Below are 23,277 nucleotides of genomic sequence, written 5' to 3' on the forward strand. Positions count from 1 at the left end.
TGGAAAGCATGATTACCCTTCATAAAGGTTCAATTTATAGTCGAAAAAATATGACACTTAATATAATCGTCAATTTTATTGTTAGACCGATGGCTTGTGGTTTATTATCTTCATAATTTTCATAATTTAGGCTATTTTACATTTACTATTAAAAATGCAATTGGCCAACTGGTGTATTTAGATTAATACAGAAGAAATAAAAGTGTCTTCACCGAAAGAAAATGGCTAATGACAGGTTTTTAACTCTAACTGAATGGATCCCTGGGACAAAATAGTTCAGTGGTGTGCGCGTGTTTGAGGGTGCGCGAGCCCCTCTATCAAAGCCCCGCCCTGCGCGCGAGGAGTCCCCCTTATCCACTTCAAATGAAGACAGAGGAGGAGGAGCCCTTGCCTGACGTCACTCCATCCCTCCCACCCAGCTTAAATTTACATTTTCTATGGGTCCTCCTGCCTGAGTGAATGTGTGTGTGTGTGTGCTACAGCTACTGAGCAGTTTACAAAAGCAGAGTCTCGCGGACACACCTCGAGCTTTAGGAGTGTCCCGGAGACGCACTGATGCGGCCTGGACCACTTTGTCATCTTTAAATATTAAACAACTCGAGTTGGAGAAGTCGCGTCGGGGTCGACTTTGAGGTAGGTGTGTACGTGTGTGTCTGGAGCTCGTGTGTCTGTTTTTTTTAAGGTTGTTTCACGAGCGCACTAACAAAAGCAGCACGTTTGAACTGGTCTGTCTGCTCTACTCGGCAGAAGCTGCAGGTTTAGGGTTTAAAAAAACTGGAAAGTAACGAAAAACAGAAAGTACCGACGAGAGAGGGAATGAGATTGCAAAATGCAAACTCTTGTTTCATTGTCTTCTTTTGTTGCGGCGCATGGATGTAGCAACGGGACAGTGAGGAACAAACACGTTGGGGTTGTTGGACAGCATGTACAGACCATACTACGTTTACTTTGGAGCCGCACATTGACACTATTAATGGCACTTTGATACTTTGTACTTTTGAGGGAAGAATAGTTGAAGAAAAACAATCACTGTTCATTATTTCTGGTGTGTCTTAGTTGTTCAAATGAGATGTTATGTGACTTAGCAGTACAATATCTGTACACGGTTGTTCTAAAATATAGCATTACTCTTGGTTAAAGCCATGGCAAGATTGTTTATATACCATACAATCACATGAATGCCTCAGAGGGTTTTACAATGTGAACAACACAAGACTTGCTTTGTTTTTTTGCTCTTAATTGTCACAATAGTCTATAGATACTAATGTGCTCTTGAAAATAAGCTCACTTGTGAAACAAACGACTAGCATCACAAGAGATCGTCTATATATATGGATGACCTGTATATGATTTCATCCTGTGTGAGTAAGAGTGTGAGTAAGAGTGTGTGTAATAGCACAGCAATGACTGCTGCCTTCTGTTTAAAGCACATGGCTTCAGAGCTGACACACTGGCCTGTGCTGTCAGCAGTCATAGACCAACTGTCATGTGAATAGGTGGTGTTTGAATGGGTACTTTTTTTAGATGTGGCATGTCTCAAGCTTATGTCCTTTTATTTTTGAGTGCCTTTATAGTTTGTTTAAAAGCTTTAGAGTTGCTGTCAAACTTTTACAATATGTTAAACAAACAGGGCTGAGTCCAATTCGAGCCAGAGTGTGTTTGCTGGGTGGACGCAGAATAGCAGCCTGGCAAATATGTCTGAGCAACTCTTCGATGTGAAGCAGTTTAACTCTCTTCAGGTGTGTGCCAGTGAGAGGAGAAGTGACACAAGTAGATGGCACGATTGAGTATGCCATGCTCTCTAGGTGCAGAACTTTCAAGAGTGTGGGTGTGTATGTGCAGGGAGGGGAAAGTTGCTTGCACATGTGTTAGTCATTTAGAGGCAAGATTGCTAAACGATTTACATCTGTTTCCTGATCTTTGAACCCCCTCCTTTCCTCTTCTCTCTCCTGTTTCTCTCATTCTATTGCCTCTTGCTGTCTTCTTTCTGTTTCCCGTGAAGGCTGATGCTGTCATTGTGTGTGTGCGGTGGGTGTTACAACTTGAATGCTCACTCCTCCATTATTATACTCAAAGGAATTTAAACATATGAATGAAATGTCTATGTTTCCATTCTATAATAGCACGTGTCCATTAGTGGTTCTGGTTCCTTTCTCGGATGTATCATTATAGAATCTGAGTCCATGTCGAGGACTCAACCTGACCTCAAGAAAAGCAAGGTATTTGGGTCAGGAAAGGGTGTGTGTGTGTGTGTGTCCAGGAGGGATAACTTGTAACCACATGTGTGTTGACAGTATTATCTCGCACAGTACTGCTGGTCTGTCTGTGGGCACGCAATCTTCCTTCCTCAGCGAAACACACTGATCCTCTAGGTCCACACTGCATAAGACTGTGTGTCTGTGTTTCATGATCATGCTCTGTTAGACATGTTGCTCACTAGTGGTGAAAGACTGCCCCGTAGCAAATGTTTTAAGTCCGTTCCCCTGTAATGAGCCATGTAAACATAGAGTAAGGTTTCAGAGGGTCTCTGTACTAAAAGTGGAGTCCTCATGGTTTGAACAAACACGTCTCTACTCTGTCCAGTTCCAGGGATTCTCTGTGCTGTGTTTTGTTCCATTTTCCATGATTTAAAAAATGTACAGCTAACGTTTTATTTTTTTATTTTACAAATCCATCTGGGTAATAATACTTGTTTTGACACTAATGCCAAAACAATACTGTTGAGCAGCGCCTAGCGACTCCATAGCTCGCTCTGTCTGTTGTTTAATCCGGTAGCTCCACAAAGACACATTTCAATGTGTGTATTCATTGGGAATTTGCACTTGTTTAAATATCTTCATTATGACCTAACTTATACAGTAGTGCTCAGTGCTGTCAAGACAGCGATACAAGTCGAGCCAGGATTTTTACAAATGAAAGCTGTGAACAATCTAAAAAGTTACCTAAATAAGATCTTGTAAAAATAGGTCATATCTCGATCAATGATATCATATATTCCATCATACAGCATGATCTCGGCAAGTCAATAATATAACAACATATCTTTAAATAATGACATGGTAAACGCCTATTTTTATAAAGTAAATTGATAAAGTAAATTGTATACTTGAATGTAAATATTTTCTTATTTCAAGAAACTTGAATGCAAAATGAATAGAAAAGTTTCAAGTTATAGAGGAAATACAAATAAATAAAGGCTTAGCCTTCATCGCAATAGAAACAATAACGGAAAAAATATACAATAAACATTTGGTATTGTTACCGTTACTAACATCATCGTTTTTTTAACTAAAATATTAAACCTTGAGTGTTGCTATTTCACATAGCAAGTGTCTTATACTTCAGTGTTTCTTAAGTCTGTCATCTACTCACTTAACTGTGTACAAAACAACATGTGTAGAGTCTCGGTGGCACCAATCACCTCTGCTCAACATGTCATATCTGTGGTTAGCCTCTGACTAAACATTTCCTGAGTGGAAACCCTGAAGACCTGAAAGTGCATTTGATGTTTACTATGGCTTTGGACAAATTCATACTTGATGCTATTAACACATTTTAGTCAGCCCTATACGAGAATGGCCTTTTGGGGGGCATTTAATAATAAACATTATCAAGTGAATTCATTGAAATCTCTGCTTTTTGTTTAACTGTTTTCAAGAACTGTTGTGAACAGCGGTGTTTTGTAAGTTTTTAAAAGACACCATACACCTTGCTATCGCAGGCAGTATGACATATTCTGATGTAATGAGAACCCAAGTGAAGCAATAATATCAGGACCCAATATCTGTTTACTCTGTGCTGCGGTTTTGTTGCCATGGTTTTACATTATGATGTCACGATTTGGGTATTGAATGACCTGATAGAGCGTGTGTTCAGGTGTCAGTTCAAATCAAATTCATGCACGACATGCACTGGCTTGACTTTAATTTGAGCAGGCACGGGACTTGATTGATTGAACTGGTTTCGAGATAAGATATACCAAAGACTAAAGACACACCTTCTGAGAATCATCTCCTCAAAGAATCCCATTGATTTCCTTGCTGTTATGCGGGAGCTTCAATCACAATAAAGCACCATTACTGTGCTGAGCACTTTGCGTAGTCTTGTTGAATGGATAGCACAAACACACGCACACAGACTCTAAATGCCTTCTCCTCTCAGCTTGTTAGGTTGAAGTATAGAGACATTGGGAGTCTGAGCAGCAGCATGAATTGAATCAAGCTCTTTGTAAGTTGGTATCAAGATATATGATCCTGTCTTAAAGCAAACGGGAACATGCGCCCAGAAGAGAACGGAGCTACTTCTTTCTGTTCCAGCCTGAAGCCAACATGACTTCTACAATGTATATACAGCTTTGGAAAGTTGCAGGAGACAATGAAACCACATGATTGCCTACTATCCCAACTACAAATATGCATGTACATATATTCTGAGCCATTAAAGCACAGGGTCAGAGAGAACAAAGCCTGCTTTTGGACACCTGGTTCCCTCATTAAACGTGTGTGTGCGTGCACGATCAGCTCACACGCCCATGTGCCTGTCTGTCTGGATAACTGTAGATTGTCTGGTTGCCCAAGGTAACAGTTGTTATTGGGGTTTTCTCTACTAGCATGTAAACAAAGGAGAAGCTCCCCAATCCTCCCCGGTATGCCCCCTAGCCAGCCAGTAGACGGGAGGAGGGGCGTGACTCTGCTCCATGAGGGAAAGCAGCAGTAAAGCACAAAGCTTTGAATCTGGAAGTGGAACAGACAGCAGAGCCATAACAAAGACTCCTCCTTTATGACTGAACGGCACTTCACACTGCTGAGCCGGACCAACCGGCGGTGGCTTCTTAACTATAGCCTTTACACCACTAAAGAGATGGATATTGGAACTACATTTAAATGGGTTGATCATGTGTGTGAGGAATGTACAGTACAAGGGCACATGTACTCAGCGATTAGGAGTCACATGATATATGTTCTTATCTTATAAGGATGCGTCGTCTATGTAGCAAAAGTGCATCTGTTTCTGTCCACCTGTTTTTATCAAGCCTATACATATACATACAGGACCTTGTGTTGGTGTCAGCTGTGTGAGAGTATAGACCAGCCTTTTGTGTGTGACTGACAGGTGTGATCCAGAACTGTACCCCCTAAGCAGTTCTGCAGGACATGTGTTCAGAATCTGGTGGTTGTAAAAGGCTTTGATTTGAACCTTTTAAAGAAAGTGCACATGTCCAAATGTTGCTGTCAGTGTATGCGTACAGGTCTGTGTGTGCCCCTGTGCTGTTGTGTCCAAAGCAATAATCACTTTGCAGCTTCATCACATTCCCACAGCGTGACTGAAAGTGGTGTCTGTGCCTTTTCAATCCTACCCATTCATCCTGTAATCTGCCTCAGCCCGGGGCTCAACGTGTGGCCACAGGACGGTGTATGAGCCTCTTCATGAAATAACTTCATTTATGCAAAACACTAACTGTCAACACAGGCATGTTTTAATTTCAAACGAGAGGAACACAGATTGGCACGGTCCGTTCGGACTTATCTGAGTAACATTAACATTAGAACACATGTCAGGTACTCTTCATCCAAAAACATTTCGGGGTATAGATCTGGATACTTGCTCGTATTCAATCAACTGTTAAAATATATGGAAAGAGGCAAACTCGCATCAGAAGCAGACAAGACCAAATAAAACCGTGGTGGTTGTCCCGCTGATGCAACACACAAAGAGGAACACACACATATTTGAAGCCACAAGAGAGAAGTATTTCAACAACAACACGGTGATTCTGATCAAAAGTCAAACAAATGAACAGGAGAACTTACTAGTGCAGAACATGAGAAGTAGAGTTGGAGAAGTTCCTCTATTTCAGCCTATTATCCAAAAAGGATAATGTCAGGTGTTCAACAAAGACCTTCGCCAAATAAAGGATTCAAACCTCCATTGCACCGCCTTAACATCATGAGAAAATACAGCTCAAGCAAATAAATAACAACATATTAACTGTCAGTAAATATCTATGAGAAGGCTTCTTTCCATTTGTTCTTAGAGAAGAATATAACCTGGCAACATCATTTTCAAAAAGAATTTCCGTAACTTAAAATATTGAGTCTATAATAGCGCCAACACAAATCTATCTGTAATATAATTTGATATTGTTGTCAGGTGTTTATCCGTCAAGGTCTAATTTTACTGCAAGTGAATACCAAAACGTCTTTTACAGTAAACATTAGTTAGCTAGAGAGAGGAAAAGTAAGGAGAGAGACGCAGTATCTGAAATGTGTGTGTGTGTAAATATTACTCCTGGCTGCTCGGCTTGGTGATAAGTTTGGGTATTAACTTTTCATCACGACGGTACAGCGGCCTAGTACTCCCTTCATGACATCAGCGTTTGAAACATACAGCACTGTGTAGCTAATGCTCTCACTCCTCCCTCTCATGATGCGCTGTGTGTTATATTATCCTGTCACTGTCGGCGTGTCTGAATGGATGTGCATCTGGGTTTTATGAACCCTAAAACCCTGATTGTAAATTCCCATACCCCTACGTCTCCCTAGTGGCATCATGATAGTGTGGGATTGGGGCGTTTGCTTCTGGAGGTCAGTACATGATGAGGCCCCAGAGTTCCCTATAGCTCCTCTTCTCCTCTGCTGCAGTGCCTCCCCCCCCCCCCCCCCCCCCCCCACTCCAAGGCAGGAAATACAAAACAAAACAACTCCCAAGAACTATGTCCCCTACAGTTCTCCCTCCAATCCCTCATGATTTGCCCAAAGCTGTGAATGTTAGAAGTAGTCTAATACTCGAATTAAGATCACACTACATCTCCATTTGCTGCATAACCTGTCATCGTCTGTCGGCTTGAAGCTACTGTGATTTTGAGGAATTTGCTCGCACTATTGACCGAATATCAAGAGTTGAACTTTGCACTTGGACGGTTCTTTTTATGTTTGCGCAGACCAGAACCTGTTCGAGCTCCTGGCTGGTTTGTGGTGTTCCTGTTTTGTTTCAATGATTGGTTCCTTCTCTCTTTTGCATGCACTGGCCGGTCAGTTGTCCCGGGAACTGTGAATAGTTGCGTACACCTGCTACAATAGACTGATCACAAATGATGTGGGTTGTTTTTATTTATAGTTGTGACAGAAATGAAGAAAAGTGTATGTTTCTATTGTTTGTGTGCTCTGGAAGTACGTGCACATGTACGTCACTGCGCTCACGGGGCTGCCATCCGTGATTTATGTGCCGTCACTGGGAGGCTTGTAAATGGCCACGTTCAAGGGGCCTGTCCGGGAAGTGAGCTCATCGTCACTACTAGGCCCCCCAACTCTCTGCTTCTCCTTCACTTTCTCTGTCACTTTCTCTCTCACCCCCCCTGCCTTTCCTCCCCCACCCCCCTACAGCTGTCAGTTAAAAGACCATCTATTTGTGTGTTTTAATTAGGGCCTCTCCTATTTATGGCTGAATGGCCGCTTCATTAACAGAAAGACTCAGAGACCCACACTCAGATCCGTCCGGCTTGCAACACACTGTGAGGGGGGGGGGGGAAAGTGTGTGTGTGTGTGTGTGTGTGTGTGTGTGTGTGTGTGTGTGTGTGTGTGTGTGTGTGTGTGTGTGTGTGTGTGTGTGTGTGTGTGTGTGTGTGTGTGTGTGTGTGTGTGTGTGTGTGTGTGTGTGTGTGTGTGTGTGTGTGTGTGTGTGTGTGTGTGTGTGTGTGTGTGTGTGTGTGTGTGTGTGTGTGTGTGTGTGTGTGTGTGTGTGTGTGTGTGTGTGTGTGTGTGTGTGTGTGTGTGTGTGTGTGTGTGTGTGTGTGTGTGTGTGTGTGTGTGGAAGGAACAGGGTGTGGGGGTTGCTTTAGGGGTATTGATGACGCAATTTCCCCTGAGGGGAGGACCTCCCATCTGTGAGTGGAGTAGACAGGATCTGGCCAAAAAGATACAGAGAGTGAACAAGAAAAGCTATGTGGGACAAGAGGGGGAGAAAGAACAAGAGAGCTGATGCTATATCCAAAATAAATGGACTATTTGTCTTCAGTACTTCATTAATTTATACTGAGTCTGGATCAAAGCCAGCAGATCTTGTTTTGTTTTTTATTATGTATGCATCTGTGATTGGAATATAAGCAGTATACCTTTTGGGGTGTCAGCTCTCAAGAAATGCACTTAATTTAAAGGCCAAAATTGTGGGTGAGCCTAGATTAGTATTAATTTCCTTGTAATTCATCTTTAAGCTTCCTGTCGGCCAATATGAACCACGTCAAGTCACTTTTTTACGTTGGTGTCAATGATCAGCTTATATAAAAGCAGTTGTTGAAATGCTGATCAATCCTTTTTCATAAGCCAGACCCCTTAGCGCAGGATACTGTGGAAAACAAATCCTGGCTGCTCCTGGTGGAGTGGGTGTGGTCAGCCATGTGGTCTCAGCCAATGAGGGCTAACGGCCCAGCCCCACTCTGTGCAGAGCTCCGATGCATCCTGCAGGAGGACAAGGGGGTCAGATGGAGAAGCAGGACACCAGCTGCTCTCCTCGCCTTGGAGGCTGCAGCAGGAGGAAGGCCACTGCTGAATAATGACAGATACACCATGGTGTTATTCAGTTGTTAAACCTGTCTGCCCATCGAGGCACTGATTCCCAACATATGGGTATCAACCTCTCTGTTCTTCCCATGTCAGGAACAATCCACTGTTGTGATGTGGTCCTTTCTCCTTTTCACTGTATTAGTGTATGTCTGTTTCCTAGCAGGGAAAAGACAAAAGTGCTTGTAATGGCCAATTTAGGTTCTCCAACCCGATCCCCCATCATTAGTGTTTCTGTGCTCTGGGTAAGAAGAGGGAGAATGCTTTTCGTGCATCGATATCCGGCTCTTTAACAGTGCTCCTCTATGTTCCGAGGCTTGTCGTGTCTGTCCTGAGCGTAACATAACAAGGGTTTATCAGAGCTTTCCCTGAACACCGATATGATGACGCCGAGAGGAACTTAATCACTAATGTTGTGCGCTGGAAAACAGAAACCGTGAGCTGAAAGACGCTAAAAAGCTCAATCGAGCTTAGGTAAACTGCAGAATTCGGTGATACACCTTTCACATTTCACATGATCATTTTAATCATGTTATTAAATAACATGTATTATAGCAGCTACAGTATAAGAGCTATTTAATGGGTGTGTGTCTGTTGATGAAAGTCTCTGTTGGCTGGAGCAAAGCTTCAAGTGTCAGCAGCTCCTTCCTGTCCCTGAATGCTGTGTCACTAAATGCAGTCAGAGTGATGGCAGGTCTCCATGGCGACTTGGAGAAGATGACAGTTGAGGGGGAAATTGAGAAATGAGTCCGTATTATGAATGCACGTCTTTGTGGTGTCGTATAATCACTCAATCACTTAGCACACGGCTATCAGCTCTAATGCAACCTGCTGCCACTGTGAGTTACACTTCCAGACACTGCCACTACTGCACACATGTCGATCAAACACTTTCATCCAATGACCTTTTTTTTAAATCTCAAAAAAGAAACTGCAAAATATACTTTTATACAGAAGCAAAGGCCTGTGTGTGAGTACGAGTGATATTTTATTCAAAATATGTGCATACTTCCAGCCTCTACATTCAACTGTATTGGTATTTTCTTTTATGATTGATTGGATATCTCGTGCACATTTCACAGTGCATGAGACTACAGTCACACACATGTCATGAGGATGACTGGCCAAGAGGGAAGTAAGCAGAGGAGAGCTGCCTTCAACTCTCTCTCCTACTATCCTAGACTCTCCTCTGACCCACTTTTTTCTCCTTTTGTTTCCATTGTTTTTACCACTTTCCTCTCATTTGAGCCTTGGAGCTTGTACGTTTTGAATCCTCTGGATGCTGCGCAGTTTCCCTTAGATATCTGGATTCAGGTCTCCTGTAAAGGCTTGTCTCCGTGTGTGTCTGCCTGTTGTCTGGGCTGTAGTGCTGTTTTTCCAAAACCAATAAACAAACCGTTGTAATGGGATTCCTGGAACAGCAGAAAGGGTTGTCCTTAAATCTGTGTACTATAAGCCACACACTGGCATGTTTGGACGGTTGTAGTATACATTTGTATGTACTAGCAGTTATCAAAAAGTGCAATTCCCTCTATGTGTTGAAGTGGCTCTCGTTGTGTCCCAAAGCGGATGGATAAGCAACATACGCTATTAGGGAAACGGGAAGGGACATTGATTACAACATGCAGAACTAGCAGTGATAAAGCCGAGTTTAAGGGGCTACAGGGCTCCAATTTGAGGTTGCAGGTTCCTTTTGAACTCCCTATGTCACTTCCCCTCTCCCTGGGGCACAGAGGAAGTAGGAGCAGATGTGTTAAGCTAACGGACGCTTTGACAACACTGCCAGTCTGTAAGTTCCTCGACCCCCTACCAGCGGCATTAACACAAACCGCCTTTGATGTACACAGCACGTGGATGCTCACACGCAGCCCGTGATTACAGACATGTCCTGCCCACCTCTGCCATCGCACACGCTGAAACACTGTCGCCATGCTCCTGCTGTATCACGACATGCACCTGGTATGGCATTTAACAACATTACCGACAGTGATACTGCATGAAGATGGACTTGTTAACTTAGCTGGTAAACCTTTATTTTTTATAAACAGATTTGTGAATTATTTTCATTTCCAAACTTGACTCGTTAAGGGGATGAATTCACGATATTGATGTTTATCTTTGGATAGTTCGGGCCACATCAGAGTTAGTAAACAGAATGTCTAATAGGTCACTCACCTCAAATAAGAAGGGATTACCCATCACTACTACTGTAGTAGTATTTTCTTTTGTCAACATATTCCACTACATCCACCAAGCATGTTTGTTATGTGGTATGTCACCTTCTTTGTTCCACAGACCATGTTTGTCTTGGCTCCTTTGTTATGTAACTGGTTTTGTCTCTGGAAGCATGAATATCGGCCTCTAGTGGTATCTTCAAACCATTACAGCAATCCTCTGCGTTTGTTTTGATTCTGAGGACACACTCCCCCACCTTTGTGTCCAGCACGTGCAGGAAAATGCATCTTTGGTACCCCCGATGAATGTGATTGGCCCGCTCATGTTCCAAAACATCACTCCATGTTTTCAGTGTCTGATAGGAGAGACTCGCTCACAGGCACTTGAGAACACGATGTTTATAAATCTGAGTCATTGCTCAGACTGTGGGAAAAGAAATGCATGTGACTTCATTATCTAATCTGGGCTCGTTCTTTTCCCAACACGTTCCTATAAAGGAGTAGGATAGTCAAAAGTGAGCATATTCATTATATCAGTGAAATACATTAATAGAAAATGATATTATAATATGTTATCGGCTTAGAGGTGTACGTATGTGTGGGTGGTGGGGGGGGGAGACCGTTTGAGCGCAGCTATAAAACATACTTGGAACTCCAACCAGCTCAGTAACAGACAGCGGCAGGAGGAAGCATCTCTGCTGAGTGAGGCTCTGCAACACAACAGGACAGAGAGTCCTATTAGCTTCTTCTGGAAAATACTGCGCTGACCATAATAGCAGGGATGACGACCATGTTCAGATATTCCGTCTTTTTGCAGGGTGAGTCCAGCCAGGAATGAATTCCATGCCTTTTTAGATAAAAGTGCTACGCTGTTTTAGCTGCTTAACTATGTTTTTAAACATTGTTTTAGTTCAGTATTTTGTTCTTAAATCAGTTGGTAGATCCAAACTTTTATTTGGAGGTGTGTTCATTTAAAATACCCTGATGATTTATTATTCTAAGTGAAGCCTGGGGGAAGCGGTGGCATTAAGCGGCCATAACTGCTATTCCTGTTGTTGTATGTGAATTACATTATTATGGCTTTTGTCAAAATCAGGTGGATTATGACATACTAGATCAATTATAGATATCCACATACGAGTTGATTTACATTCTATAACTTAAAGAAATACTGTGTACGCAATATCTGATCAAATACTAAATAGTTTTACTTTTTTTAACATACTATTTCAATCACTTCGATTTTTGAGGTCATGTTATTGTATTGTTATTATTGATCCTTTTATTTACTAACAGCAACCCCTGCAATACTTACATAACAATGTGCCTGAACGATATTGACTGTACTTTTGTGATTACGTTCTTCATTATATTGTGTATGGCTTCTGCCAGGGGGATACAATGTTCCTCTTCCCTCAGTGAACAATTATGTAATTCCAGCTTTGAATCCTTTTTTATCACTCGAGAAACGACATCAATTTCTGAGCTCATGCCAGAGGATCAGGCAGATGCTCACATCACTGTTTGAAAGGAGAAAAAATAGATCCCTTTTTTAGAAACAAAAATGCTTTGAAGATTTCGGTTTTCGCTGCATTGTTACATCCCAAAATGTTAGTGGTTAAATGAAAGTCTTTATGAATTGTTTCTGTCCCTTCAGATCCGTGTGACCCTGGTTTATCGCTGTCCCCGGGGAGGAGTGTCATGGCAGAGCCCGACTACCTGGAGGGAGACTGTGATGAGCTCATCAAACCCAAGAAGCTGATCAACCCGGTGAAGAACTCTCGTAACCACCAGGACCTGCACCGAGAGCTGCTCATGAACCAGAAGAGGTCCGAAAGACACACTCTCTCCCTTGGTTTCTTCTTTATTTGATGTGGTCATCCCCAGGTTACTCTTACTTTACATTCAGCAACCCAACATGTTATCATGTTTTATCGCACATCAACAAATCAGTTTCATTTTATTTTCATGCCTATGAATGGAGATAATGGTTTATTCATTTATTGGATTGTAAAACTGTGTTTATGTCCAGCACCTTCCAGATCATCATCATTTCCTTGTTTATTTTTGGCAACAAGACATTTGCTTACCATCCAAAGTAGGTTAAACTGTGGAACCAAAACAAGATTCAAGGCTGTATTGTCATGCGCACAGTAGCTACAGTGTTGATATGGCAATGAAAAACGTAGGTCACAGGCTCCTCCAACAATGCTGTGTGTGTGTGTGTGTGTGTGTGTGTGTGTGTGTGTGTGTGTGTGTGTGTGTGTGTGTGTGTGTGTGTGTGTGTGTGTGTGTGTGTGTGTGTGTGTGTGTGTGTGTGTGTGTGTGTGTGTGTGTGTGTGTGTGTGTGTGTGTGTGTGTGTGTGTGTGTGTGTGTGTGTGTGTGTGTGTGTGTGTGTGTGTGTGTGTGTGTGTGTGTGTGTGTGTGTGTGTGTGTGTCATAGAACAAATATAACACAGTCCAGATCTGGGCTAATTTACTGATGGAGGAGTTAAAACAGTTAGCATGCTACTTTCTTGTAATTGGTCTGATAGTATCCATGCAGACTGTATTGATGCGTCTGCAGTGTGTCACTGTAGTTGACTTCATTGGCCCAACCTCCAGCAGCAGTATAATGTAAAGCACAGGATATCAAACTTTCATAGCGAGCTATTATATATAACCCCAAGTGCATTAGTGTATCAAAAACAGGTTATGCAAAGGTCACAGGTGTACTGCACGGGATAAATGTGGTCTAGCTGCAGATTCCGGATCATACAACACAGGTTGTGTGTGTGTGTGTGTGTGTGTGTGTGTGTGTGTGTGTGTGTGTGTGTGTGTGAGATACTGCGGCCTGAGCTCACCCTTTTGACACTACATGTTTGCATTTTCTCTCACCACACAGTGGCGGCAGCCTTGTGCCTGAGCTATAAATAGCTATGTAAACACACATGCTGTTGACAGCTGTTACATCACATGAGCGATGCTCAGTCCTCAACAGATCAAATAGTGAGGTGCTTTTGTAATGATGGAGGCAGGGCCTTAATTAATGATGGAAAACGGGCAGGGTGGGAAGGATTAAGAAGGGCCATGCAAGGAATGTAATAAAATAATATTAGAAAGAGGCTGCTGGATGTTGTTTCTATTGGTCTAGACGGAGAGTGTCCCAGAGTGAGATAAATCTATGGGGCTTTTGGGGGGATATGCTTGTTTTGACGGGGCTCTCAGTCGTGTACTGGAAGTAGAGAAAGCTTGCCTGCGGAGTGGATTAGTCACACTGGCGAGAGTGCTGAGGGTGGGGTGGGTGGATGCATGGATGGATGGATTGGCTGCATGAACAGAGGAAAATACGTTATGTAATGAAGATTGCAAAGCAGTCTCCAGCTGAGAGCCTTTCTCTGCCTTTGCTACCTAGCTGTGGAAACTCTTCCTACACACAATCGTATATATAAACAGGAGAGTTTCAGAACTTCATCCACCCAAACTGGTGACTCATTGGAGCAGATGAAGGTAATGGATGCGTAGGATTTAGAACATACATTCTTCGCAGCTTGCTCCATGAAGGGGGTCATGGATGTGGGGGTTAGTTATGATGTAAATGATGCCAACATAAAAAGGAGAGTGGAGTGAGCATCTTTACAGCCCGTCTTATTGCTTTCAGTGACCTTGACCCTCCTCCCTTCCTGTGCGTGGTGTTTGCAAACAGCCCGACCTGACCTTGTCTTTGACCCTCTGCTCTGATTCCGCCCGTTAAGTGCCGTCACGAGACCCTCACCGTCAGGAAAAGCAGGGCATTTAACTAGGGCCCTCTTGTAAATGAACTCCCACTCGGAACACCGGGGGCTCGGTTATGCAACCTTCAGGATTTAATAAAACATTTAATTAAGACATTGTTGTTGCTGAGCAGCAGTCAGCTACGCACACTGTTTTCTTTCAACAACAGAGGCAGCCTGTGCAGAGTCAGGCTTTCATCGCTAAAGGAAATATTATGAGGAGAGGAAAGTCATCTGAATAATGTTTTTTAAATTAAATGAACACCTGAATCAAGGGCATGGATAATATATTTTTGAAAAATGTATAGCCTCTGTCCTTTTACTGCATTTTTGTTCCTGTTTGGCTTCTGCCTTATAGCTTACTCCAACGCATCTCTGTTCCCTCGGTCTTAAGACCCCCTCTTCTCTCTGGTCATTTGGAGGAGTTTATGTTGCATAACATTTGACATTTTTCTCTTTTTTGCAAGTCACGCTCAGACTTTACAAGAAGGCCAATTGTTCAGTGTTGCTGCACAAACCCATGCAGCTGTGTAAGATTGTAATCACAGTTATGTATCACCCAAAGACCGCTACCTTGTGAGGAATATTTGAGATAGAAAGACATGTTTTTTTATGTTTGGAAGAGAAGAAAAGGAGCAACGGTTAATGTTTAAACAGTCTTTTCAAAAGTCAGTTGCAATGTTGGCCACCACCACCTACATAGACTGGTAAATATGGAACAATCTGTGATTGGGCTCCAAATCAAAACTTCCTGAAACACGAATGACATGATTAATACAGAAAATCTCATTCAGATCTGCACGTCAAATTAGGATGAGGTCACGGACATCATCTGTTACGCTTGGATGTGAATGCTAATCTCCCTCTGAGTGGGGCTGTGTAGTGACATCATAAAGCTTTGCCTTAGTAACATCCTGTCTCTCTGATTCTGTACAGGGGTCTGGCTGCTCAAAACAAACCTGAGCTCCAGAAAGTTCTGGAGAAGAGAAAGAGGGAACAAGTTCTCAAGGCTCAGAAAGAGGAGCAGGAAGCCCACAAGAAGAGGAGCGACCTGGAGATAGAGCTCATGAAAAGACAACAGAAACTAGAGCAGGTGAATAATCAAAACATAAACATTTAGCATTTACATGGATGAAGATACTTACCGTATCTAATCACAAGAGAAGATGCATTTATGTATAAATATTGCTATTAACAGATTATAACGTCTATAATTAGTTTAATCAGAATGTCTTTGTTCTTGCAGCTGGAGCTGGAGCAACAGAAAAATGAGGATGAACAGGAGAACACCCCGGAGTTTGTGAAGATGAAGAGCAACCTGCGCAGGACCAAGCAGGAGAGCGACGGGGAGGAACGGACCACCTAAAAACCAGCAAGGGTGTCTGGGTCTGGCTGATTGTGCGCGTGTTTGTGGGCACGGAAACGTCAGGAGAGTGTGTGTACAAAAAAGAGAGAGTGTGGTCCAGGTGCACGCTGATGACCTGGCCATGGTCCGAGATGAACTTCCTGGCTTACCCCACCTAGCAGATCCTTCCTGCAGTGAGGAGAGAGACTTTACTGACTAAAGACCCCCCTCTGCCTGCCTGCCTGCCATGGACCGCCAGTACTCACCTCTGCTCCTCGCACCCATCCGTCAGTACACAGCACCCCCTGCAGGAGGGACCTTACACAGACATGTTACATGTAAAACGCCTTTCAGCAAGGTCTTCCAATGAGCTCTGATGGAGAAAACAACCAAACACACACACATACACACAGGAGTTTTCATCCCCTCTGTTTTCACTCCTTACTCCACAGAAAGCTGTTGATCTCTTTATTGTTATCAATGTTGTTGTTTTTTTTGTTCTCACCTTCAGAATCAAATAAGGAAAAGTGGACACTGGATGGACTCTTGAAGCTGTGTAATGTAAAAGCCAAACATTTGTGCTTTTCTTATTTATGTTTGTAGCTTTTAGCCCAGGTATAGGGGTGGACACTTTGTGTAGTTGTTCTGTATTTTTAGTTTGTTTAACAGCATAGTTTATGAAGCCAGAACGGGACAAAGGGAGTGCACAGTTGTGAGAAACGCTCATCATGTTTGCTTTTATTTTTATTATTTTTCAATTCCAAACATGCCATTTCCTCAGCTAATGCAATAGTAGAACTCCCAGGCATGAGTGACCTTTTCTTTATATACTCTGTTGTTTTGTATGAAAAAAGTGTTACTTAATAAATAATTTAAGTTTTTGTTAGGGTGGTCAATATGAATGAGCCTTTAGCTTCCTGTCCGATCAGTCTTTGTGTGCTTTTATGAACAAATGAAGTGTACACATCTAGACCATGCCACAAAATATTTAATTGATATGTAGGACATCTACTCGGCTCCTGAAACATCTCTGATAAGTGTTTTGGAACTTTATCACTGCAGTATTTTGTCCATAACAATTGAGCCATAGATTTGTAAAGATAATTTAAATCAGTGAATCTGAATAAAAGTGGCTGTTTAATTACAATGCCCTAAATGGCATACGTAGTGGTTATTTAAATATTTCACACAATGATATCATGGGTCTACAATTCTGGTGTGTGGGTCTCGAAGAGATGATAGCTATTATTCTAATGGGAAGAATCAGATTTATAATGACATAACCCTGTGTTCTCCAGAATTCTCTTTTTAATAAACATAATTTTAACACGTTCCACTTATTTTCTTTATTTTGTGTGCCGATGAAGTCTGTGGATTGTGATTTTTTTTTTTTTAATTGAAAGTGATCTTTAAACACAGAGAAGCAGTACGACCGTAAATAACATGAGCTAAACTTATTATTCTGAAATGTACTTGGAACAGAAACAGGGTAAGGTTAAATAGACGGGCAAAGTAGTGTGACAATGCTGGCAAAGCTGATGAGAGGGGTCAAGAAATATATTTATTAGATAAGGAGTTCCTTTCTTTAAATGATTGTAGTAAATCAAGGATTTTAAAATAACATTATAAATATGAAATTGCTGGATGATGTATTGATATATAGCATTGTGTTAATGTTGCAGCTGGTAAGGTTTTAGATGTCAATTGGGTAGCATGTGAATTATGTCCCGGTAATTAATATACTATCCAATCTTAAGAAAATACTATCCAGGTAGAAAATAATCAACTCAAAAGGAGTTATAAATCATTTACTAATCTCAACTAAAATACATGTTTTTTTTTCAATTGGATTAAAAAAGATCATTATTTGTATTTTTAGTTAATTAAGTTGAAAGGTGAGAGAAAAAAAGTGTAGGCCTGTTGGTTTTCAGTTTTCAAAAAAGAGGCAGGATTAGAGTAAAAACAATCATTTCATCATGGAAATAAAATAGGACACAGTAATCTGAACAGCATGCACACAGGTAAATACTTGCAGTAGTGGACGAGGCAGAATTAAATGAAAATGAAATGTAATGTTGGTCAGCTCCCTAAAGAGGTATTTTTAAGACTGCAAAGAAAAGGATCTCCACCAGAGGACAGCCGTGCATAACTGGACGCCAGCTGCCTTTAACCCCAGTGGAGGGCAGTGGATACTGATGCCGCTAAAATCCACGAAGAATAATTCAACCCATGCTGCTCATCAGTAAGCGACAAACATGGCCGCCTGTGGGCTACTCCGTTCCCTGTCTTCCAACTTTTTCACAGTTTTGCCATTACTCAACCGCTCGGTAACACTTTCACCGTTGCGGCTGGCATCTACACCTTACTTTGGAAGAACCATAACCACTTCTAGTCGAGTAACAGCAGGTATTGCCTTTTGCACGTCTTTTATTGTAGCACATTTAGCTAACATTTTCGGTAGCTAGAGGGTAACATTAGCTATATAAGAGGACACGACACTGCTGTTTGCCTCTGTTGTTTTTATTGTTGTCAAACTTAACAACTACTAACTACATAAACTACAAAATACTCCAAAGTGTTCTACCAGGGTGCTGTTTGTGTTCTGAAGTTGTGTTTTTTTGCAGATCTTAAATTCACAGACAAGCACGAATGGATCCGGGTAGAAGACGACGGGAATGGGACTGTCGGTATCAGCAAGTTTGCGCAAGTAAGTTCCCTGGTCACACAGACATTAGTGCATGCACAAGTTCACCATTTTTTTTTTTGCAACATCGTTTGACCTTGCTCTCTGCCACTTGCAGGAGGCTCTGGGGGATGTAGTTTACTGTGGACTGCCAGAGGTGGGGACACAGCTGGCTCAGCAAGGTATGGAGTTCAGGGCAGCTCAGGCTAAAATCACTTTCCGTTTTTGGAAAAGTCATACACTGACTACACGATTAGTTTATCAGATTTGAAAACGAATTCACCAGATGTATTGATAACGAAAAATCAGCAACCCTAATCTCATGCATTTTATCTCACACTTACCTTTTTAATAATAATATGAATACATTTTATTTCGAGGCGCCTTTCATTACACCCAAGGACACTTAACAATTCCTAAAATACAATATATCTAATCACTTGGTGGTGAAAATAAAATAACTTTCTGCTCAATAGTTGTTAATGCTAAGATGTCAGTTTAAGGATTTGAGATTTTTTTAGATTACTAGTATTGTGTGTTACGTTTTATTTTTTTTGCACTTTTATTGTCATTACATAGGTACATTACAGGTACTATGTAACAAAATAGTTTCTCTGCATTTGACCCATCCTAGTGTTAGAAGCAGTGGGCTGCCATTATGAACGGCGGCCCACACGGCGATAAATTATGAATTTATTTTGTGTTTAGTTGAGATTTTTTAAAGTTTTTAAAACCTTACAAAGCCTGCATATATCATAAAGCAAAAGTATCATATTGTTGTGTTGATAATGAGCAATTTCTTTTCTACTTTCCACCAATAATTAAACAAAAAATGTGGTTGTAAACGATTTAAACTTGTAGCACTTGTGTTTGGATAAACATATTAATTGTTGTCATGCCACACAAAAAAAACCTACCTGAATTAAGTTCACCATAACTAAGCAATATTTGGCTGAACCTTCTGTGAGGTTGCGATTGTGAAATTAACTTACTTTGATGTAAATCTGCCACAGATGAGTTTGGGGCTCTGGAAAGTGTGAAGGCTGCCAGTGAGCTTTACTCCCCCCTGACTGGAGAAGTTGTAGAGGTCAATACTCTCCTGGCAGACAACCCAGGTCTGGTCAACAAATCCTGCTACACAGATGGTGAGTCACTCAGAAAAATGTGTAGTCCTGTTATTTAAAGAGGGCATTTGAAGTTGAAAGCAGCATACTTTAAGCTAGTGTTAGAGCTTATACAGGTGATATTTGACTATGAAGAGTCTAAGGCCCCAGCCACACGGAGACAAAAACGAACCGAGGTCGATATAAAAAAAAGTCTTCCGTCCACACGGAATCGGCACAAGAAACGTGTCCGTCCACACGAGACCGCTCGACCCGCTGGAGACGCTGTAGTACATATGCCGGGCCTGTAAGTGGCGGAAGTACTGTACTTCCGCCACAAAATACACCAAAAGCAGCGAAGAAGACCCCCGAGCATGGTTGCCTGGTTGCCCTTCTGGTTATTCTCCGCGGTGGATTTTGCAACATGTAGTTCATGTAGTTCATGTCCACTTGTTGCTGATCGTTGTGGTAGAGGAGCTGTAAATGTTGCACTACCATCTGTATCATGGTCAGTAGAGTCGTTGCACGAACGCAACCCTGTGATCCGCCGTTGTTGGCGAAACGCATCAACAATGACGCTGGGTGAGCAGGAGAGATGGGGAGATGCGATCCTTTAGGGCAGGGGTGGGGAACCTTTTTCCTCTCAAGGGCCATTTAAATGTTTTCAACATCCTCCGAGGGCCGTACAAATGATTGACCTCTGCTTAAAAATACTAAAATCACAGCCCATTCATTTCGCCTTTTTTTTCATGCTGTGCAAAGAAAAAGCAACCCCTTAATCCAGATATCTTGCCATGACTCGCATATGCTTGCGCGTGCATGGTGTGGCATGACCACCACAACAGAAAGATATGGACACAAGATGTGTGCAAATGTATTTAGTTTCCTATCCATGTGGACATGATTTAAGTGTGGGGGGGACCTAACCTCCTCTAGGGGGGTCCGGGGGCATGCTTTAAATGTTGAAGTTAAAAGCATCAATCTGGTGCAACATTAGGAGATCTATGGATACAGCTCTCAACACCCATATGAAACAGAACTGTAAACACATTTTATTATTCTTTATGGATATTTTACAAATCACTCCCCTTTCAAACTGTATTCTTGTTTATTAATAACAACTTTTGTTTGTACTGTCATATAGTATTTTATACCTGTTTACTTTATTCTCTTATTTTTTGATAACTATAATGATCATATAAAGATGTGCCTTTACCTCACTGATTGTAGAAAAAGCTTCTTATATTCGTTAGCATAGCTAGCTAACCAGATGCTAATAACAACAAAGTTATTTACTGTATGATCAGTATGACAGATGAACAGATCGCCACTGGGCTTTCAACTAAGATACTGCCACGCAGAAACTGCGGCATGTGTAAGGCTCCTTATGGGTACTGCCATTTCTGAAGTGCCGGAGTTACAGCCCTGTCAGACGAGACATATACCACGTGATGACATGTTAGAAAACAGGCACTCGCTTGTTTATTTTTTTTTGCGGTCTACATTTCTTTCATTTTTTTCTTTTTTGCGTGTGTTTATAAATTACCTCGAGGGACGTACCAAATGGTCTCGCGGGCCGTATACGGCTCGGGGGCCGGAGGTTCCCCACCCCTGGTTTAGGGCGTACACACGGTGCCGCAAGCGTTACGTTAACAAACCTTCCCACTTTGGGAAGCATTATTGTTTGAGGGCTCCGTTTCCGCGGTTCCGTTACGGCCTTGTGTGGACGAACCGTCCATACGATAAATAACTATAGCGGATAACACCTGTTTCGTTTCCGTGTGGACAGGGCCTAAGATTGTATGTACAGGTTGAACACTGACACCAGTCATTGTCTAGGCCAGTGCTTCTCAAAGTGTGGTCCGTGAGCGCCCCCTAGTGGTCCGTGAGTATATTAGTAACATTTAACATTTGAAATAAATAAATGAATTTAGGTTTTCCGCACTCTCGAGGGAATATCTCCAAGTTTCACTTTCGATTGCATGATATAGCCCAGCGCAACACCTTCATCACACATGTTGCCACTTGTTTGTACCATTTTCAGGTGATTTGTAATATGTTTTAGAATAACGATGTGATTTTGGATATTTGTGGAGTTAGGTGGTCCGCGAGTGTTTTTTGTATTGGTTAAGTGGTCCTTGGTATGAAAAAGTTTGAGAAACACTGGTCTAGGCCTACCCTCTTGCAACACAAACTTGTCTAAAGTCAATGTACTGGGGAGTTTGTCAAACATCAAGAAAGTAATTTGTTTACAGTTACCATCCATAATAATTCACAGTAATTGGCTTTGAGATTTACTGCTGACTAGCTTCATTATTTTATTTGGACAGTAGGTGGCAGTAATGCAACATAATATAGAAGAAATTGACTTCAGGATCTTTCAATTGTAAAACATATACCTTATATAGCATATTTTGTATCATAAATGCCAATCAAAAACGTTTGTTCTCCCAGTGGCAGAACTGTCTTTGAAAAGTGTTAAAGACAAACACACCTGATCCATACCAATGATGTTGCCTATGTAGCTCTCTATGTTGAAAATACTTTGAATTAGTGTTTAGCATTTTCCATGCCATTCCAGTGTTTTACATTAATTCCTTTTAGCCTTAACTCCTAAACAGCAAATATGTTTCCTTTCATTTACAACTATACAACGAGACTACACATAGACATGTATGATTGTGATCCATCACACTAACCATGGTCTACTTTTTGTTGTCAGAATAACATAATCACTGCATGACAATGCACTGCAGAGTTGTTAAGTTCACTCATTGCTGCTCTACTGTGCATTGATCATGTAGCTTCAAAAGGCAAACACAACCACTGTGATGGTTTGCTCAAGCAACCACAAAGTACTATCAAGTGCATTTTCATTCTGTAATGAACAAAATTAGCCAATAGCCCCTTTGAAAAAGAGTGCTCTGGGAAACAGTGGCAGTGTTGTCAAAAATGTTTCTTGTGCTAAGCAGACTTAAGAATGATGAAACACTGACGTTGTCCTTAACTCATGGCTTAATCTGATTGTCAACGATTCAATACAGGCTGGCTGATGAAGATGACCATTGGCAACCCTGCAGAGCTGAATGCTCTAATGGATGAAGCAGCCTATGACAGATACATCCGTTCCATTGAGGACTAACCCAACACCTTCTTAAAAATGCTACGCTTCCTCTCCTTTTTAAACACCACTGGCAGGGAGATCTACAAGATGTGCCCATGTCAGCTACATGCTTAGCATCCACCAGTGGAGCTCCAGAGCTCCACATATCTGACCTGCCAGTGTTGTAGAGCTGTGAACATTAGGAATCATTTATCTACTGTTAAAGACTGACTTTAGGGGACCGGTCAGTCTGGACTGAATATACATACAGTGTTGAGTTGCTGCAGCCTCAAATCCCCAAACAGAAGAGACTGAGACTCAGTCAATTAAACACTTGCAGTCAAAGCAAAGCTGATTTGTCGTAGGACTGTGTAAGACTTAAAAAACGCACTTTGGTCTTTATGGTATTAATAATAATAATGTTGGTCTACACCGCATGTGTGACAGTTATACTGTAGACATGGGACTGTAAATTAGAAAATAAACATTTCCTTAGACATTGTTTTCTGTCGTTTTTTTATTTCCGAAAAAAGTTTAGAGTTTTAAAAAAATGTCCACTAA

At 41.7% G+C, this 23,277-nt stretch overlaps 2 protein-coding genes across 4 annotated transcripts; both read left to right on the top strand.

Moving 5' to 3' along the window:
* Positions 1-450: 450 nt before the first annotated feature.
* Positions 451-17,161, top strand: fam107b (family with sequence similarity 107 member B). 3 transcript variants are annotated; one of them, XM_034085320.2, is made up of 4 exons: positions 451-637; positions 12,387-12,558; positions 15,419-15,575; positions 15,729-17,161. In XM_034085320.2, exons 2-4 carry the CDS (start codon positions 12,431-12,433, stop codon positions 15,846-15,848), a joined length of 405 nt encoding a protein of 134 aa, XP_033941211.1. In that variant the 5' UTR covers positions 451-637; positions 12,387-12,430; the 3' UTR covers positions 15,849-17,161. The 3 variants fall into 3 exon arrangements, with proteins under 3 accessions (XP_033941211.1, XP_033941210.1, XP_033941209.1); XM_034085319.1 differs by having other exon boundaries at positions 451-633; XM_034085318.1 differs by lacking the exon at positions 451-637 and adding an exon at positions 11,362-11,547.
* Positions 17,162-18,040: 879 nt separating this feature from the next.
* LOC117448675 (glycine cleavage system H protein, mitochondrial-like) lies at positions 18,041-23,213 on the top strand. The gene is made up of 5 exons (XM_034086023.2): positions 18,041-18,233; positions 18,452-18,534; positions 18,629-18,692; positions 19,524-19,655; positions 22,658-23,213. The coding sequence occupies exons 1-5, from the start codon at positions 18,083-18,085 to the stop codon at positions 22,753-22,755; spliced, it is 528 nt and encodes a 175-aa protein (XP_033941914.1). The 5' UTR covers positions 18,041-18,082; the 3' UTR covers positions 22,756-23,213.
* Positions 23,214-23,277: the final 64 nt, after the last annotated feature.

This window comes from Pseudochaenichthys georgianus, chromosome 6 (assembly GCF_902827115.2).
Source record: "Pseudochaenichthys georgianus chromosome 6, fPseGeo1.2, whole genome shotgun sequence".
In the NCBI taxonomy this organism is placed as follows: Eukaryota; Metazoa; Chordata; class Actinopteri; order Perciformes; family Channichthyidae; genus Pseudochaenichthys; species Pseudochaenichthys georgianus.

Bases quoted from the DNA above. Each gene is read 5' to 3' on its own strand.
- fam107b (XM_034085318.1), top strand. From the start codon at position 11,511: ATGACGACCATGTTCAGATATTCCGTCTTTTTGCAGG. The intron at 11,548-12,386 runs GTGAGTCCAGCC...CTGTCCCTTCAG, and splicing joins ATATTCCGTCTTTTTGCAGG to ATCCGTGTGACCCTGGTTTA. The intron at 12,559-15,418 runs GTCCGAAAGACA...GATTCTGTACAG, and splicing joins CTGCTCATGAACCAGAAGAG to GGGTCTGGCTGCTCAAAACA.
- LOC117448675 (XM_034086023.2), top strand. From the start codon at position 18,083: ATGGCCGCCTGTGGGCTACTCCGTTCCCTGTCTTCCAACTTTTTCACA. The intron at 18,535-18,628 runs GTAAGTTCCCTG...TGCCACTTGCAG, and splicing joins GTATCAGCAAGTTTGCGCAA to GAGGCTCTGGGGGATGTAGT. The intron at 19,656-22,657 runs GTGAGTCACTCA...GATTCAATACAG, and splicing joins CAAATCCTGCTACACAGATG to GCTGGCTGATGAAGATGACC.